This window comes from Typopeltis vanoorti, chromosome 9 (assembly GCF_054136105.1).
Source record: "Typopeltis vanoorti isolate ZY-2024b chromosome 9, IOZ_Tvanoo_1.0, whole genome shotgun sequence".
Taxonomy (NCBI): Eukaryota; Metazoa; Arthropoda; class Arachnida; order Uropygi; family Thelyphonidae; genus Typopeltis; species Typopeltis vanoorti.
Window position 1 is genome coordinate 16,794,170 of NC_143557.1, and position 18,503 is coordinate 16,812,672.

Genomic DNA, 18,503 nt, shown 5'->3' on the forward strand with positions numbered 1-18,503 from the left:
CTGAGTTTCTTCATCCAGTGAAGTGGTGGCAGTGAGCTCAATGTTGCATATGCCATGTTGATACTTTTAACAAAATAGGCACTCATTAGTTAAACAACTTCTTCTGCATCTGTTACCCTCACACCTTATACATTTAGAAGAGTTATTCTTTTGTATTCATCCTTTCTTTTATTTGCAGCATATTGATAGAATTCTTGTGGGTTGTCTTTAGCATTCAGAGGCAGTTTCTTTTCACACCCAGACTTAGCTTACCATACAACAGTTGTGACTATTCTAGTCTGGTGCTTATAATTTTCATAATGGACATCATCCTTATGCACAAGGCATTCCTTCCACATCATCCTTTTCTTACGAATGCTTCATAAGATTACACATCCATTCGACTCCTACCCTATTTATTCTTTGATCTCTCGGGACACACTCTGATGTCGCATCATTTAAGTATTGTTTAAATGCTTCCCATGCACTTTCGATATTCCTCCCATCCATCAACCAATCCCATTCCACTGAACTTAGTATACGCCTCAGTTGGTCATAATTTCGTGCTTTGTAGTTTAACATGTAACCTTTTCTGAACAGAACGTTCATAAACTTCGTCTCTTCCCAAGTGAGTACCACATGATCACTGTCGCCATCTGGAGGCAGAATAGATCTTTAATTGAAACGCCCTCTGACACTATAATCAGATCTAACACTCTTTGACCCCCAAGTTCCTTCTGTCACATGCTGCTTGAGGAAGTGTCCTGCAACAGCTCAATAAATGCATTCTCATTCTTCTCATGAGATTCTACTGCTACCCAATCAATATTTGGATAATTGAAGTCTCCCATTATGATTACTCTTTTCGTGCTCATCTTTTCTATCCAGTGATGCATTTCTTCATCACTAGCAACCGGTCCACCAGGTCTGTAACAACACCCCACTATGTAATTGATCTTGTTAGATTCCACCTCACACCAGATGGCTTCAACTCAGTGCCACATGAAATATTGTTAGTAGTGCTACAATCATAGATCTCAACTCTAACTGGATTCAAGTCATCTGATATCGTTAGCAGCATGCCCTATCTTCTCTATCCTTCCTAAAAATAATGTACTCTTGACACTCTATACCACTTAGTATGTCCGATTCTGATAGCCAGGTCTCACTAAGTTCTATAATCTGAGGTCCCAACATATTGACCAAGGCAACAAACTCTAACCCTTTGTTTCTGATGCTCCTGGCATTCGTGTACAGACATAATAATCTGCATGACATAGTTCAACAACGTGCAGATCTCTATTCATCTCTAGTGCCTTACTAATGTAGACATGTTTGCACACATTTGATGGGTCCAAACTGGATGAATACAAATTCGAAATGGTTCTCTCCTCGTCAACATTTCCATGAAAAAGCCTATTCCCATCATTAACACAGTTATATGAAATTGTTGCTCTTTACACTCACATTCTCACCATTCCTCCCTTTATAATTTAGCTTAGCTTCCCTGACTCTCTGTGTTAGGTCTCAAACTATTTATTTCTTTTTCAAGACTTCTGATACCAAATGCATTCAGGTGTAGGCTGTCCCTCTTATGCAAATCGAATGTTCCTTTAAAGTCATCATCAAATTCCTGACATTTACCCTCAAGGGGTGCACAGGATATGATTACATGAAAAATTTACATCATTACTAACTTCCCATCCACAATTTTCTTCAAATCAATCTATTACCTGTCAAGGCTTCAACATTGTCAGATCTTATATTTCTGTCTTCTAAGGCACTTTTTATCGTATCAATCCACTTATATCTTGGTCTTCCTCTGGGTCTTTTTCCTGCCAACCTGGCAGACAACACTTGTTTTGCTAATTTTTCCTCTCCCATTCTGTTAAAGTGACATACCACCTGAGATTATTTATGCTCCCCCCCCCAACAAGGATTACTCTAAATCCATCACCATTTCCTACATCCGAGGCACCTCAGAAAAAATTACCAAAATCTTAAAAAGCATGACTTAACCTCCTGTTACAGACCATACAGAAAATTGGTATCCCTTATCTGCTCCACTAAAGACCAACTACTTCCCCTAGACCTACCTGGTATATACCAGGTCCCTTGCAGCTGTAAACTGTCTTACTTTGGCCAAACAGGCAAGACAGCGAATATCAGAATTTCGGAACACAAGGACTACATCCGGTTTCACAAGTACAGCTGCTCGGGTCTTGCAGACCATGCTCTGGATACACATCACAGAATACAGTGGAAGAAAGCTACTATAATACACCTTAACAAGTTCAAATTCGAAAGACTGTTCATGGAATCAGCCTCAGCCCTAAGAAACTCCAAACCTCAACAAATTTGGTTGCATGACACTACCCAAAAATTTGGGAGGCTTACATCAGCAGACCTTCAGCCCAAAGCCAAGAACACTTACATAGCCTGCTAGAGGGCACCATCAGGACTTTTAGGAAAACAATAGCTTCCTCAATTCATTCTCAGTTACTATGTTGTAGTGCCTACGTGCACGTGCCTTTTTTGTAAGTTCCTTTTGAAGAGGGCAACATGACGTTGCCGAAATATCGGAAATATTTATTAAAGTGAAATTTAATTTATATTCTTATGTACATTGTCAATTCCTTAAGTGATTTAGTAATACATTCCTGGATGCGAACAATTTCAATTTCTTTCCTAATATCCTTGTTTTTAATATGATATTGCCATTGATGTAATCTGTTCATGCCTTTCATCTTTCTCAGGACTCTTATCTGCAGTCTCCGATCTTTGCTCAAGTGTTTTACTTCTGACCCAGCTCTCAGATCCGTAAGTTAAAACTGGTATACAGCTGATTTAGTGTTTTGACTAATTTCTCTCTTATTCTATATAAATTTATTCAGTTGACTTCCTATCATATTAGCTTTATTGATCCTGTTGTCTATTTCCATATTTATTTTACATCTTCACTAAAAATTGTGCCTAAGTAGCTGAAATGTTTTACTTGTTCTATAGGTTCTCCATTAACAATGCAGTTGATATTTTCAATGCTTCTGCCTATTTTCATTGTCTTTGTCTTTGTCTTATTATTGCTGACCTTCATACCATATCTATTACAACAGTTGTTCAATTTAGTCAAGGAATCTTGCAGACTTGTGGCAGATTTATTTAGAAGTATAATAACATCATCTGCAAAAAGTAAAGAACTGACATTAACATTTCCAATTTTGATATCAGATTTAATACTACTTTCCTTCATAATGTGATCCATGTAGATAATAACAGAGAGGATAATGTACATCCTTGTCTGACACCATATTTAACATTAAACCATCTTCATGCACTTCCTTCAATTCTAATTGCTAACTTACAACTCAAAAAATGACTAAGTATTGCTTGATATAATGCCCCACTGACACCATACAACTGTAGCGTTTTGAATAGCTTCTCTCTTGGAACCTTGTCATATGCTTTTTCCAGATCTAAAAAACTTAAATATAGATCTTTGTTATATTCCCATGATTTCTTAACTATTAGTCGTTAAGCGAAAATCTGATTCTAACAGCATCTATTTGGCTTGAATCCAGCTTGTTCTTCACCAAACTTCTCTTCCACAATCTTTCTCTAGGTATACTGGCATAAATCTTACCAGGAACACTCAGTAGAGAAATACCTCTGTAATTCTCACATTCAGTTTTATTTCCCTTTTTATATATTGGTACTATGAGAACTCCAGTCACAGTACCCATATATCTGGAATTCGTCCCTCTATCCAGGACCTCTGAACTATGCAGTTCAGCCACTGTAAGACTTATACCTTTATATTTGAGCATGATCGAATATCATCTACTCCAGCTGCCTTTCCACATTTCAGGCTTTTGATGGCTTCGAGTATGGATATGTATTCCTGATTGCATGCCTAGTCAGTGTTTTTTATCATTGTGCTGTCATCACTACTAGTTTTATTGAGCAATTTTTCAAAGTAATTACAGGTATCCTTTGATTAACACAGTTAATTAATCCCTCGGTGTTACCACGTATATCAAAATTGCATTAATCAAATATAATAATCAATGGTAAAAAGTACAAGTCATCCATGATTGAATACTGTATTAATAGTTTGTTTTATATGGTACGCTTTTAGGAAAGATAAAAAATGAATGCAAAGTAAATGTTTAATAAATACTTGTACCTACATTAGTTACTGCAATTTGTTTGTCAAAAGAAGTTATCAAGAGTCATTTGAACAGTTTTAGTTTTTTCTTATCGGCATAAATTCTATGATAACAAGCAAAATTACTCTCCAGACTTCGGCAAACATGCATTCTTCGATTAACATCTAGATCCATATCCATTACTTGTTGCTTAAGTGATTCTAAACTTCGAAATATTCCATTCAGTTCTTTGACTGTTATCTCCTTTGGAACCTCATCTTCACATTCTATTTGTTCATTGTCTTCATGTGCATGTTGTTGTTCAATTTCAAGAAGATCATTCTCACTGAAATCTTTTGAATTTGAATCCAATAATTCTTGAACATCTTCTGCATCAACACCATCCAAACCTAGGTCTTCACCAATTGCAACGATTTCTTCAATCACGTTGTTCACAGGATTTTGAAAACAACCTAAGTCATTAGCGCATTCTGGCAAAATGTTTTTTCAAACAGCTTTCATGCATCTAGAAGACACTTGCTCCCACGAGTTAGGAATGTTTTCAATTGTGTGTTTAATGTTAAATTTTTTCCAAAATTCTTGGAGCGTAATTGCATTTTCTCCCGTTATTGTTTCTGATGCCTTTGAGAATATCTTTTTAGGAAAATAGGCTTTGAAAGTTGCAATGACACCCATGTCCATAGATTGTAGCAGTGATGTCGTATTTAGTGGGAAAAATAAAACTTTCCCATTCTCACACACATAAGAGAATTTGGATGACCAAGTGCATTACCTAAAAGCAAAAGAGCTTTGAAAGCTAAGTTATTTCTCTTGCAATAAGCTTCAACTGCCGCGCAAAAATATGACTTACACCAATCTTCGAATAGACTTTGGGTAACTTAAACCTTCTGATTGGCCGCCAAATTACAGTTTCTTGTTACATCCTTTTAAAGCCCTTGGGTTCTGAGTTCGATAGACAAGCAGCGGCTTCAATTTAAAATCTTCATTAGCATTCCCTCCAAGCATAACAGTTAAGCAATCTTTTGATACTTTATAGCTAGGCTGCGCTGCTGCTTTTTTTTTTTGATATAAAAGTTCTAGATGGCATTTTTTTACAATAGAGGCCAGTTTCATCTACATTGAAAGTTTGGTGGTAATTATAATCATTTTCTTCAATAATTTTCTGCAGCTCATCAGGAAATGTGGATACAGCATCTTCATCGGCACTTGCAGCTACATCTGCCCTAGATTTAAAATTTTCAAGCCAGGCTTTACTAGCTGCGAATTTTGAATTTTCTTCTTTATATTTAGTCTCTTTAAGTCTTTAAAAGAGGCTTGGAGCTTTTGGCCTTGATATTATAGGCACTAATCGGAATTCTCTTTTGATTGCAGTCTTCCAGCTCTTTGTCAACCATCATAGACTCCGGTTACATGTGCATTGCATACTTGCAGATGCAACTTTACCTTGCTCGCAACACTCACCAGCTTTAGAGAGAATAGTCCATATTGTAGACTCATTAAAACCAAATTCACTTCCAATCTTACTTTAACTTTCACCACATTTAAATCTTTTAATTATATCAAGTTTTGTATCTAAGGTAATTACTTTCCTCTTCTTTTTTTCACTTAATGACCAGTTGTGGAATTTCTCTTATTCTTCGACATGATTAATGGGCTGTAAAATTTACGAAGAAGTAATTTGTAAATACGTACAGCAGAACAATTGGAGCTTGTAATGCTCCCACTCTTAATGCTGGCAGTGAAGTAACTGGCTGGAGGAATGACATCATCATGCTCACTCCACGAGGCTTGCATGTTTTTGCGTGGTATATTTATTCATCATCATCAAGTTCCTGGCATGTACCCTCAAGGGGTGTACAGGATATGATAGTACTACATGAAAAATTTACATCGTTACTAACTTCCTATCTACAATTTTCCTCCAAATCAGTCTGTTACTTGTCAAGACTCCAACATATCAGATCTTATATTTCTATCATCTGAGGCACTTCGTACCGTATCATTCCACCTATATCTTGGTCATCCACTGGGTCGTTTTGCTGCCAACCTGGCAGAGAACACGTGTTTTGCTAATCATTCCTTGCCCATTCTGTTTAAGTGACCGTACCACCTGAGATTAGCTCTGCTAACGCATTCCTGGATGCCGACAATGTCAAGTTCTTTCCTAATATCCTCGTTTTTGATATGATATTGCCATTGATGCCATCTATTCACACCAATAATCTTACTCAGGACTCTCATATCTGTGATCTCTAGTCTTTGATCAAGTGATTTACTTCTGACCCAGCTCGCAGATCCATAAGTTAAAACTGGTTTAAATACTGTCTTGTATACAGCTAATTTAGTGTTCCGACTTATTTTTTCTCTTATTCCATATGAATTTATTCAATTGACTTCCTACCATACCAGCTTTGTTGATTCTGTTGTCTATTTCCATATTTAATTTACCATCACTAAAAATCGTGCCAAAGCAGTTGAAATGTTTTACTTGTTCTATAGGTTCTCCATTAACAATGCAGTTGATATTTTCAATGCTTCTGCCTATTTTCATTGTCTTTGTGTTTTTAATGCTGACCTTCATACCACATCTATTACAGCAGTTATTCAATTTAGTCAGGGAATCTTGCAAACTTGTAGCGGTTTTATTTGAAAGTATAACATCGTCCGCATTAAGCAAAGAGCTGACATTAACATCTCCAATTCTGATATCATGTTTAATACCACATTCCTTCATAATTTGATCCATTTAGATAATAAATAACAGAGGGGATAATGTACATCCTTGTCTCACACCAGATTTAACATTAAACCATCTTCCTATACTTCTTTCAATTCTAAAAGATGATGTACAACTCAAATAAAGACTAAGTATTGCTTGATATCATGCCCCATTGACACCATATAACTGTAGCGTATTGAATAGATTCTCTCTTGGCACCTTGTCATATGCCTTTTCCAGATCGACAAAACTTAAATACAGATCTTTGTTATATTTCCATGCTTTCTCAACTATTTGTCGTAAAGTGAAGATCTGATTCTGTGAGCCTCTATTTGGTCTGTATCTGGCTTGTTGTTCACCAAGCTTTTCTTCCACAATTCGTCTCGACCATTTCTCAAGTATACTTGCATCAATCTTGCCAGGAGCACTCAGTAGGGAAATACCTCTGTAATTCTCACATTCAGTTTTATTTCCCTTTTTATATATGGGTACTATGAGAGCTATACTCCAATCATCGGGTTTTTGTCCCTCTGTCCAGGCTTTCTGAACTATGCAGTGCAGCCACTGTAAGACTTTTATACCACCATATTTCGGCATTTCTGGTCGAATATCATCTACTCCTGCTGCCTTTCCACATTTGAAGCCTTTGATGGCTTTTTCTACTTCAGGTATGGATATGTATTCCTGACTGTATGCCTGTTGAGTTTTTTTTACCACTGTGCTATCACTGCTTGTTTCATTTAGCAATTTTTCAAAGTAATTACTCCATACTAAAAGGATATCTTTTTCTTCCGTTTTCATGTCACCTCTATCATCTCTTACTCCTTTTTCAGCACTCATTCCTCCATTTCTAAGCTAACAACCTCCAGAATATCTTACCACCCTTTTGATATTTATTTTCTAATTGTTCTTGCCAGAGTCCTCCCATGACTTTTGTTTAGCTAGTTTTACACAGTGTTTTGCTTTCTTACATTTGTCTCTGTAAGAGCAAAAGCTGACGTATTTGCCAGGAACTTTTGATATGCTTTCTTCTTTTCGTTCACTGCCTCTTTAACTTCCTGTGTCCACCATGGAGTTCTGATTTTTCTATCCTTGCAGACTACCTCACCACATGCCTCTCTGGCTGAATCAATCACGGTTTTCTTCATGGCTTGCCACTGAATCTCCATGGTTTGGTTCCTGTTCTCAAACTCTTTCATTTTTTCTTCAATAATCTTTGTGTATTTTTGTCTACAGTTCACATCTGAGAGCTGCTCAACTTTTATTCGCTTTAAAACTTTCTTACATGTTATTCTTTTCAATATGAAATTCAATTTTAACCATAGAGAAAACATCACTATCAACAATAACATAGTCAATGAGACTTTTCTTATTCCTTGCTTCTTCTCTCCACGTGAATTTGTGCACATTTTTATGTTGGAAGATGGTGTTAGTAATAACCAGTCCGTGTCCTTAGCAGGAATTCAACAGGTATTTGCTATTATTATTAGCTTTGCTCATTTCTCGAAATTTTCCTAAAATATTTTTGTATATCTGACAATCGTTTCCTACTCTGCTATTTAGATCCCCAACAAAGACCAACTTTTCCTTTTTCATTGTGTCGGATGCTTTCTCTAAAGCATTAAAAAATTCCTCCACTTCTACCTTAGTAGAACCTTCTGTGGGACCATAGTCACAAATAAGTGTCATTGTCCAGTTCCCCATTCTGATATTTACCCAAATCACTCTACTTGAGACTGCCTGCATTCAAGAAGATTAGCCTCATATTTAGTGTTGAATACAATGGCTACTCCTTCTTTTCCTTGATTGTCATTGCCTGAATATAACATTTTGTATTTATTGCTCAGAAAGATCTCACTAGTTTTTGTCTTTTTTGTTCCAGTTGCCCCTATTATGTCATCTGGTACTTATCTAATTCCTCAGTTAGCTCCATTTCTTTGCCATTCGGTCTTCTTATGTTGATAGTACCGATCTTTAATTCTGGTGATGTTGAGTTGGGGTGTGCTTTCAGATTTCTTCAGATTGGTATATTTAAAGGCATGTTAATCAGAACTCTTGCCATGTATATCAAGGGTTTGCCGCAATTAATTTTGGCATGTTAATCAAATTCCGTGTGAAGCAAAACCACGTTAAGCAAGGGATACCTGCTTAACACTGTCTTCTCTTCAGCTAATTTAGTGTTTTGACTAATTTCTCTCTTATTCCATATAAATTTTCTCAGTTGACTTCCTACCATATTAGCTTTATTGATCCTGTTGTCTATTTCCATATTTAATTTACCACCTTCACTAAAAATTTCTCTCTTATTCCATCTAAATTTATATTTACTTGACCTCCTACTAAACCAGCTTTGCTAATTCTGCTTTTTTTTTTTTCTCTTCCAAATTTAGTTTGCCATCTTCACTAAAAAGCCTAAATAGCTGAAATGTTCTGTTCTATCGGTTCTCCATTCAGGATGCAGTTAATGTTCTAAATGTGTCTGCATATTTTCTTTGTCTATGGTCAGGGAATCCTGCAGACTTGTTCAGGATTTATTTAGGAGTATAACATTTGCATAAAGTAAAGAGCTGAGATTAACATCTCGATATCAGGTTTAATACTGCTTTCTTTCATAATATGATCCATATAGATGATCAGTAATAGTGCAGATAATGTACACCCTTGTTTGCACACCTGATTTAACATCAAACCATCTTCCTGTATCTCCTTCAATTCTACCTGCTAATTTAAAGCTTAAATATAAATTGAAGATCGCCAAGAAATTATATTTTTGGTTTAATCCTTTATCCAAGAGTAAGTGAAGTAACTTCACGACTGGACAACTCATATGTAGAGGCTAATGAATTTACAGTAGACTGTGTATTGCTTGATATAATGTCATATTTAAACCCTATAAGTATTGCATTTTGCAGAGCTTTCCTCTTGGCACTGTCATATTCCTTTTACAAATCAACAAAACAAATATAGATCCTTGTTAATTCCTAAGATTTCTCAACTGTTTTTCTTAAAGTGAAAATCTGATCCTGACAACCTCTGTTTGGCCTGAATCTACTTGTTCTTCTCCACAAGTTTCTTAGCTTTTTTTTTCAACAATACCTGTATAAATCTTATCAGGGATACTCATTAGAGAAATTCCTCTGTAATTCTCACATTCAGCTTTATTCCCTTCTTAAAAGATGGGTACTATGAGCACTCTTCTCCGATAATATGGAATTTGATCCTCTGACTAGACCTTCTGAATTATACAGTATGGCCACTATAAATCTCCATATTTTAGCGCTGATCAAATATCATCTACTCCAGCTGCCTTCCAACATTTCACGTTTTTGATAACTTTTTCTAGAATCACTAATGCAGATACATACTATCTACCACTAATTGTCCGGACACCCGTGTTATTTGAAGTTATGAAATTCCAGGTTTGTTAATAACATAAAAATGGTGTACAGATAGAAGGAAGGTATTTCATCGTAGCATTTCAATACAGGTGGTATTGCAACACAACGTGAACTCAGTGACTTGATGTCCATACGTACTATTGCCCCTCAACTAGAGCATCCAAAATCAACACTTGCCAATGTGATCAGCAAATTGAAATGTTCTTGCATCACTAGTGCAGGAAAACACCCTGGGCGTCTGCCAAAAATGACTGACCTTGTGTTAAAATGGGTGGCATGTAAAAACCAGCTACAAGCAGCACAGACCATCTGTCATGAATTCCAGAGTGCCAGTAACACCAATGTGAACTCTAATACTGTACGAAAAGAACTCCATTTACTGGGTTTCCAGAAGATCAGTGGCACACAAGCTGAACATTGCAACAATGAACAAGATGGCTCGTCTGGCCAGGTGCGAACTGGACAATTGACCAGTGGATATTGTTACTTTGGAGCAATGAATCAAGGTTGTTCACCTGTTTCCAGTCTGATGGCTGAGTATAGATATGGAGGTAGCCTGGTTAACGCTTGTTACCACAGTGTGTTGTACTCACAGTAAAGTTTGATGGGTGTTAAACAACCCTGACCTCAACCCTTTCGAACACTTGTGGGATGAATTGGAGTGGTGATTGAGGTCCAGAGCTGCATGTCGTCGGTCGATTGTTGAACTCGGTGCTGTTTGAGGGAGGAATGGATACAAATTCCACCTGATGTCTGCCACATATTGGTGGTGGAAAGCCTTCCTCAAAGGGTGCAGGAGGTGATCAAAGCCTAATCCAGCCAAAGGTGGATAAACCAGATAATAGGGTTCACCTGCTAATATCAATTGTAAATTGCCCAAGTGTCTGGACAATTATTAGTAAATAGTGTATATTTACCAATAATTGTAATTCTAGATGGCATTCCTGTTGAGTGTTTTTTTACCACCATGCTCTCACTGTTTGTTTCATTTAGCAATCTTTCAAAGTCATTACTCCATGGATCAAGGATATCTTTATCCTCAGTTTTCATGTCTCCTTTATCATCTCTAATTCCTTTTACAGTACTCTTCTTTCCCTTATTTCTGACCTTTTTCAATAGCCTCCAGAATAATTTACCACCTTCTTGATGATTCTATTTTTTCAACCACCGACTTTAATTCAGTAAAATTAGACTGGGATATATTGGCCGAAGGTTTTAATATCAAATTGAGCTGACTAGTTTTGCCAACTTGATTGTTGGCTTCGTCTGGGCCTACATAAGGTCATAAAAAACAGCTTGAAACAGGTCAAGAAAGAAACATAAACGAGTACTGAACATGTCTCTTTTGAATTTGTATAGCGTTTAGCACTTGTTTATGTTTCTTTCTTGACCTGTTTTAAGCTGTTTTTTATGACCTTATGCATGCCCAGACGAAGCAAACAGTCAAAGTTGGCGAAACTAGTTGGCTCAATTTGTTATTAAAATCTTCGGTCAGTATATCCCAGTCTAATTTTATTATTGAATTTTACTGCCTTCTTGATATTTATTTTGTGTTTTTTTTTACCAAAGTCTTCCCATCACTTGTTCAGCTAATTTTACGCAGTGCTTTGCTTTCTTACATTTTTCTCTGTATTCCCGAAGAGCACAAAATGACTTACTTGCCAGGAACTTTCGATGCGCTTTCTTCTTTTCCTTATTACCTGTGTTATATTTTGTCGTCTACACCATTGTTATGGCATCTCTTTTCTGTTATTTCTCTATCCTAAATCCTTGTTGTACCTATTAAGCCCAAAATCTCTAACCTATCTCTCTCTCTCTGGGTCTGCCTCTCCTTTCGGAATTCTGACAAAATTTGTTTAATATAGCTGCGCCAGTCAGATTCCTAGTACAGAAGAATTCTTGTACAAAGTAACCTTCCGAGAGTTCAAGTAATACCTAATCTTGTTAAAGCATTAAGTGCCAATAGAAACTTCAACATTGCAGTCTATAATAAATTTAGTTTAATCCTTTACCCAAGTGTGAGCAAACAAAGTTTGCGCCTGAAAGTATCTTCAGGACTGGGGTAAGGTGGTACAACACTAGGGCGACTCCTTGCAAAGGTGAAGCAAGCTACCAACACTCCTATCTCAGTATCTCCCATAATGCAAAACAATCTCCTTGCGGATATGTCTAATGTTATGCATTAAGGGAAAGGCCACTACCCAGACTAGTTTCGACCTTTATTGAGGTCTCTTCAGTGGGAGCCAGGCCCAAGTGGAGATACCAGTCAGAAGCATTAGCAAGGTCATCTCCACCTATAGGAGTTGCCAGTTGGTGTGCCACCTTTTTAATAAATTACTCTGGATTTAGAGGAAGATGTCGAAAGTTTATTTTTCACTTGGTTAGAATATAATAAATTTAGTTTAATCCTTTAAACTTTAAACGTTTAAAGGATTAAACCAAATTTATTATATTCTAACCAAGTGAAAAATAAACTTTCAACATTGCAGTCATGGCCTAAAACTTTCTATGCTTTCTTTAATTTCCCCTTATTCACAGGTTCGAACTTTTCAAACTCACTCAGACTTACATAGAAAAAACATGTTTATTAATTATCAACCTACATACAATAAACTTCCACTCATCAAAAGTATTTCATATCAAAATTCTAATTCATTAACTAAGCAATAGGGAACATTCCAATTATCAAATAATCTATTTTACATCTCTAGGTTAAATAAGCACACATTCATTATAAGACACTAGTTCAAGATTCTAAGTAAAACTTGCTAACAAAGATCAATTCACATTCAACTAAGTGTTGCATACTTTCAGACTACTAGTCCAATATGATTAACACGTTACTGAGCACAAAAGTCACTTAAAAATTCTCTTTCTTCTCAATTAGAAATCTATTCTTCTCTCTTTGCCCCATTACTAATTGTTACAAGAATAAGTAATTTACTGTACATTATCAGTGTCCTGAGAGGATATCGCGCTTCTTTCGTCCGTCCTTTGTAGCCAGATGTCTTTCTGCTTTATCGAGTCACATCCATGTGGAGGTTAGGCTGATCGACGCAAATTGCCATTTCTTACACTTTGCTGCACAAACGCTCGTTTACCGAATCGATCTTACCGGATATTGTTATCATCGGTAAGAACTCTTACCGATGACCCTAGTTGAGTCTGCTGTCAGTTCACGTATAGCATGCCCGACTCCTTCAGCTAGCAACCGGGAAAGAGATTACTTCCGACACCTTCGATCGGTCAGCACTCTGCTTGTCCATACGAGAAAACAGGAACAGAAAAAACTGGGGGATTCAAACCCGAGTGAACTCACTTTTTATTCTTCTTTGTAGCGCCCTCTTTTCGTAATGGAGGATCTCTCTTTGTGCTCTCCTATTCGCCCCTACACGATTGCATTACACTTCTGCTTTTTGAAGAGCACTCATTTCGCCGAATTCGAGTTCAGCCTGCCTTCCACAAATGCTTCCGTTGCGGCGTTACGTCATCGTAGGCAGCTAGCTAGTAACCTTTGAACCTTTGTTTGCACTTAGATTTACATTCTTACACAGAGTATAATTTTGACATCAATAACTTTAACAATATAATTCTACTTAGACATACAATTTTCTTCTCAACTCTACTTCTTTCTAAGGTAACTGTAACAGGTTTTGTTTTATATTTTGCTTTCTTAACTAATAGTACAAGTATTTCTAGCTCAGAATTGTGTCAGAATTGAATGAATGATTTTTTTGTTGAAAGAGTCCCCATTCAAGATCTAAGACCTGTTTAACGTACTGAGTCTCTCATGGAGTTCTTATTTTTCTGTCCTTGCAGATTACCTCACCACATGCTTCTTTGGCTAAATCAGTTAGTTTTCTTTAGGGTTTCCACCAAATCTCCAAAGTTCGGTTCTTGTTTTCAATCTCTTTTAGTTTTTCTTGAATAATGTATGTGTATTTGAGTCCACAGTTTCACATCTGATAGCTATTCAACTTTGATTTATTTTAAAACTTTCTTGCACGTATAATTTCTGGTATAATTTAATTAAACAAGTATAATTTCTGGGAATTTCCCAGTTCAAATTTGTCCTGATCAATACTAATTGGGGATCACCTTCTGTTTCAGGTCTTCTGTACCAGTGGGAAGACATCAATCTGTACCAATGGGAAGAATCGACAATAACATAGTGAATGAGACTTTTCTTATTCCTTGCATCTTCTTTCCATGTGAAGTTTTGCACATTTTTATGTTGGAATATAGTGTTAGTAATAACTATTCCTGAGCGGAAATCTAGCTAGGTCCTTTCCATTATTATTAGCTTCGCTCTTTTCTCCAAATTTTCCCAAAAAATTCTTATGTCTGGTAATCATTTCCTACTCTGCTGTTGAAATCTCCAACAAGGATTGACTTTTTTCCTTTTTCACCAGCTTCCTTCTCTAATGCCTCAAAAAATTCCTCCACTTCTTTGTTATTAGAACCCTCTGTGTTACTATAAGTACGAATAAGGCTCATTGTCCAGTTCCCCATTCTGATATTAGCGCACATCAGTTTACTTGATATCACCTACTTTTCAAGATTATCCTGATATTTAGTGTTTAACATTATACCTATGCCTTCTTTTCTCCAATTGTTATTTCCTGAATATAGCATCTTGTATATGTTGTTTAGAAAGATCTCACCTGTTTTTTCTTCGTTTCAGCAACACCTATGTCAATCTGGTTCTTATCTAGTTCTTGTGCTAGTTCCATTTCTTTTCCATTGATGTTTTTTATGTTGATGGTGCCAATCTTGATCTCTACTGATGTTGAGTAGGAGTTTGTTCCAGCAGCTGACTTTCTTCCTTTTTTCCTTTTTCTCCAAAATAGGAAAAGCCAGCTTATGGTACTAATATACAGCCTATAGTATGTTAGTACCATAAGCTGGCTAAGAATTTTTTTTATTCTATTTTTTTATTATTATTAATTTCTTCAGAAGTATGTATAGCAACATTTGATTGTTAGCTTATGTCATGTCAAAATTAGTTTTTAATTCTTGAAAATAAGGGAAATGTATTATTCTTTAGAGTGCTTCTGACTGTGTCTCTTCAGTTGCATTTCTTTATTGAAAATAGTAAATATTGAATGGAAATATTTGTATATAAAGTGTTATCATATTTAATATGCCTTACATTCTCTTATTTAGTTGTTTTTTTTGTAACTTCAGTACACACAACCTAGTCCAGAACGTCTAGATGCTCAGGTTAGAGTGCTTGCCTTGACTCAGGATACAATAGTTAGAACACTCTTGGAACAGTCGCAGAAATTTATAGAAACTAACTGTGTTATAATTGAAGAACTCAGACAAAACAAAGAAGTACTTAAAGAATTAAAGGTAACTTTTCTTTTATATTTTTAAGCTCAGACCTTTTATGAGAGTCTGTACATTTTTCTCTCCCAACAAAAAAGATAAAAACAAAAGACTGGTTAAGCCTTTATCATTTTCTCATTCTGTTTTAAATTGGGGCTGCTGAAAACTGACTGAAGCTGTTAGTTTTCGGCAGCTCTGAAAGAATTTAAGTATTCATTCCTCACCTAATGACCTCTTAGCAACTGCTTGATTAATTGATTTGACTACAGCTGAAGGAAGAAATTCACACATGAAATAGTTAAAGATGATTACGAAATTAGTGGATTAGATATTTAAGTTTAAGCAATAACTTGAGGCATGGAATTCAGTAATATGTAAGCATAACATACACACTACATAATTTGCATCTAATAATTGAGCATGAGTATAGTTTAAAGATAATGCTGGCTATTATATTAATTACCTTCCAAATTATTTTTTTTCATATTGCATCATACTCTGGATTGAAGGTTCATCAAAGGTTTTGTTTTAGAATATGTATTATGTTAAAAAAAATATTGAAAAAATTTCCAGAAATATCTATATATTGTAATTTCTCTGGAAACAGACCAAATTACACTGCTCCAAGACCGGTCTACATATCAAATAATAAATCGAGATCCCACCAACTCGCAAAAGAATAACATGTGCAAGTTATTGAACAAAGTCACTTCCTGGCCAAAAGAAATTGTCAAAAAACTCAAACCATGAAATCTATTACAAAAAAGACCAAATTAGACTTAAAATCCAAATTTCCATCTTAGCTCTCATGTAGTAGTCAGGTCTACTTCTCTCTTTTATATGTATATATATATATTTTTTTTTTATGGGGTTGTTTGTGGTTATTTAGAATTATTGCCAAAGCATATGTTTTTGTCGAGTAGTATTTTGGAAAGTGGAGAACAGTTGTGAACTTTTTATACCACCAAAGATTTAATTCTGTATTTTTGGTATGCATGGTGAGAATATTTGTGTATGTATTTAGCATCCAGAGGAGGTTGACTTCTGGTAGACAAATGAGGAAAGAAAACAGTCCATTTGGTATTTTAGGTAAATATCTAAAAAGAAAATTAAGATCTTGTGATTCTTTTTAGGAGTAAATTTGAAGAACTAAAAAAAAATCAGGCAATTGTTTTTTTGTAGTATTTTGTAGTATTCACACATGAAATAGTTAAAGATAATGAAGAAATTAGTGGATTAGATATTTAAGTTTAAGCAATAACTTGAGGCATGGAATTCAGTAATATTTAAGTATAACATACACTTTGTTATGCTTACTATTCCTTTAGTTTTTGGATAAGTAAGTCAGTCATCAGTGCATTCTAAAAAATGGATAAAGGATTAAACTAATTTTATTATACTCTAACCAAGTGAAAAAATAAACTTTCAACATCTTTCTCTAAATCCAGAGTAATTTATTAAAAAAAGGGTGGCACACCGTTTGGCAACTCCTATAGGTAGAGATGACCTGCTAATGCTTCTGCCTGGTATTTCCACTAGGGCCTGGCTCCCACTGAAGAGACCTCAATAAAGGTCGAAACTAGTCTGGGTAGTGGCCCTTCCTTTAATGCATAACATTAGACATATCCGCAAGGAGATGTGTTTTGCATTATAGGAGATACTGAGTTAGGAGTGTTGGTAGCTTTCTCCACCTTTGCAACGAGTTGCCCTGGTGTTGTATCACTTTACCCTAGTCCTGAAGATACTTCAGGCGCAAACTTTGTTTGCTCACACTTGGATAAAGGATTAAACTAATTTTATTATACTCTAACCAAGTGAAAAAATAAACTTTCAACATCAGTGCATTCAACATGGAGAAATGGATTTGGATTTATTTGATTTATAGTTTTTGTAGAGAGTTATTTTTATCATTATTATTTTTTATTACTTATTTATTTTTTTCAAAATGTTTTAATAATGATTGGCTAGATTAGGGGATAAATAACTTATAACGGTTCATTATATTTGTGTATAAGGAACCATTTGTGTATATTTGTATATCCAGATTTTTTTTTTTTTAAACCATGGATGTCCTTCATGACTTTAAAATATCTAATTAGTTTTGTTACCTTTTTCAGAAAGAAGAGATGCATTCAGTAATATGGAAATAATCTGATTGCACTTATTTTTGTTACTGAGTAGTTAAATAAGATTGACAAACCATTATTGTTTAAGTAGATTAACTGAAATTTGTGAGTTTTGTTCAAGAAATGTTTTATTTTTAGATTAAGATTACTGATAAAAATTGATTCTTATTCTTGTTAAAAGCATTGAAAATTGTTTGCTTCGTAATGGCTTTCTCAGTCATCCTAAACTTAGATTCGTAAATTTGTAAAGTGAAAAAAAGAAATATGTGTGTGTCTCTCTCTCTCTCTCTCTCTCTCTCTCTATATATATATATATATATATATATATATATATATATATGATAATCGGCTTTTACTCGGTTGTTGTGATACATTTTAAAAAATATAGATTTAATGACTTCAAAAACCAAGATAACTTATAATGATTTTAATGAGAATAATACTACTAGTTTTGGCTTATAACAGCCTTCCTCAGGCATTCATAAAGGAAAAGAATAGTAATAAACATTGAAGTATCTAAACAAACTGGAAATTACAGGTAAAAATTGCCACACATAATTGATACATAAAAAACGTATTTTTTCAAGTTGTTCTAACAGGCGTGCCATTGTTTATTGCAAGTGTGCGTGCAGGCTCACGTGAACGCCAATATTGAAATACTGCAGCATGGCTATCTGGGATGTTATAACTTAAATTGTTGTTTAAGTGGACAGGGTTCAGCAGGATTTCCCTTGATTCTCCAATTTTTCTCTCAAACTCATCATCACAGCGAAAGATATTTTCT

General features: G+C 35.3%; 1 protein-coding gene across 1 annotated transcript in view; it reads left to right on the forward strand.

Annotated features, from left to right (window-relative positions):
• The window catches only part of LOC150102901 (E3 SUMO-protein ligase RanBP2-like), a 673,019-nt gene that overhangs the window by 309,769 nt on the left and 344,747 nt on the right, over positions 1-18,503 (forward strand). The window contains exon 20 of the mRNA XM_090397978.1: positions 15,450-15,617. Coding sequence (XP_090254104.1) covers positions 15,450-15,617 — 168 coding nt within the window. The remainder of the gene's footprint in view (positions 1-15,449; positions 15,618-18,503) is intronic.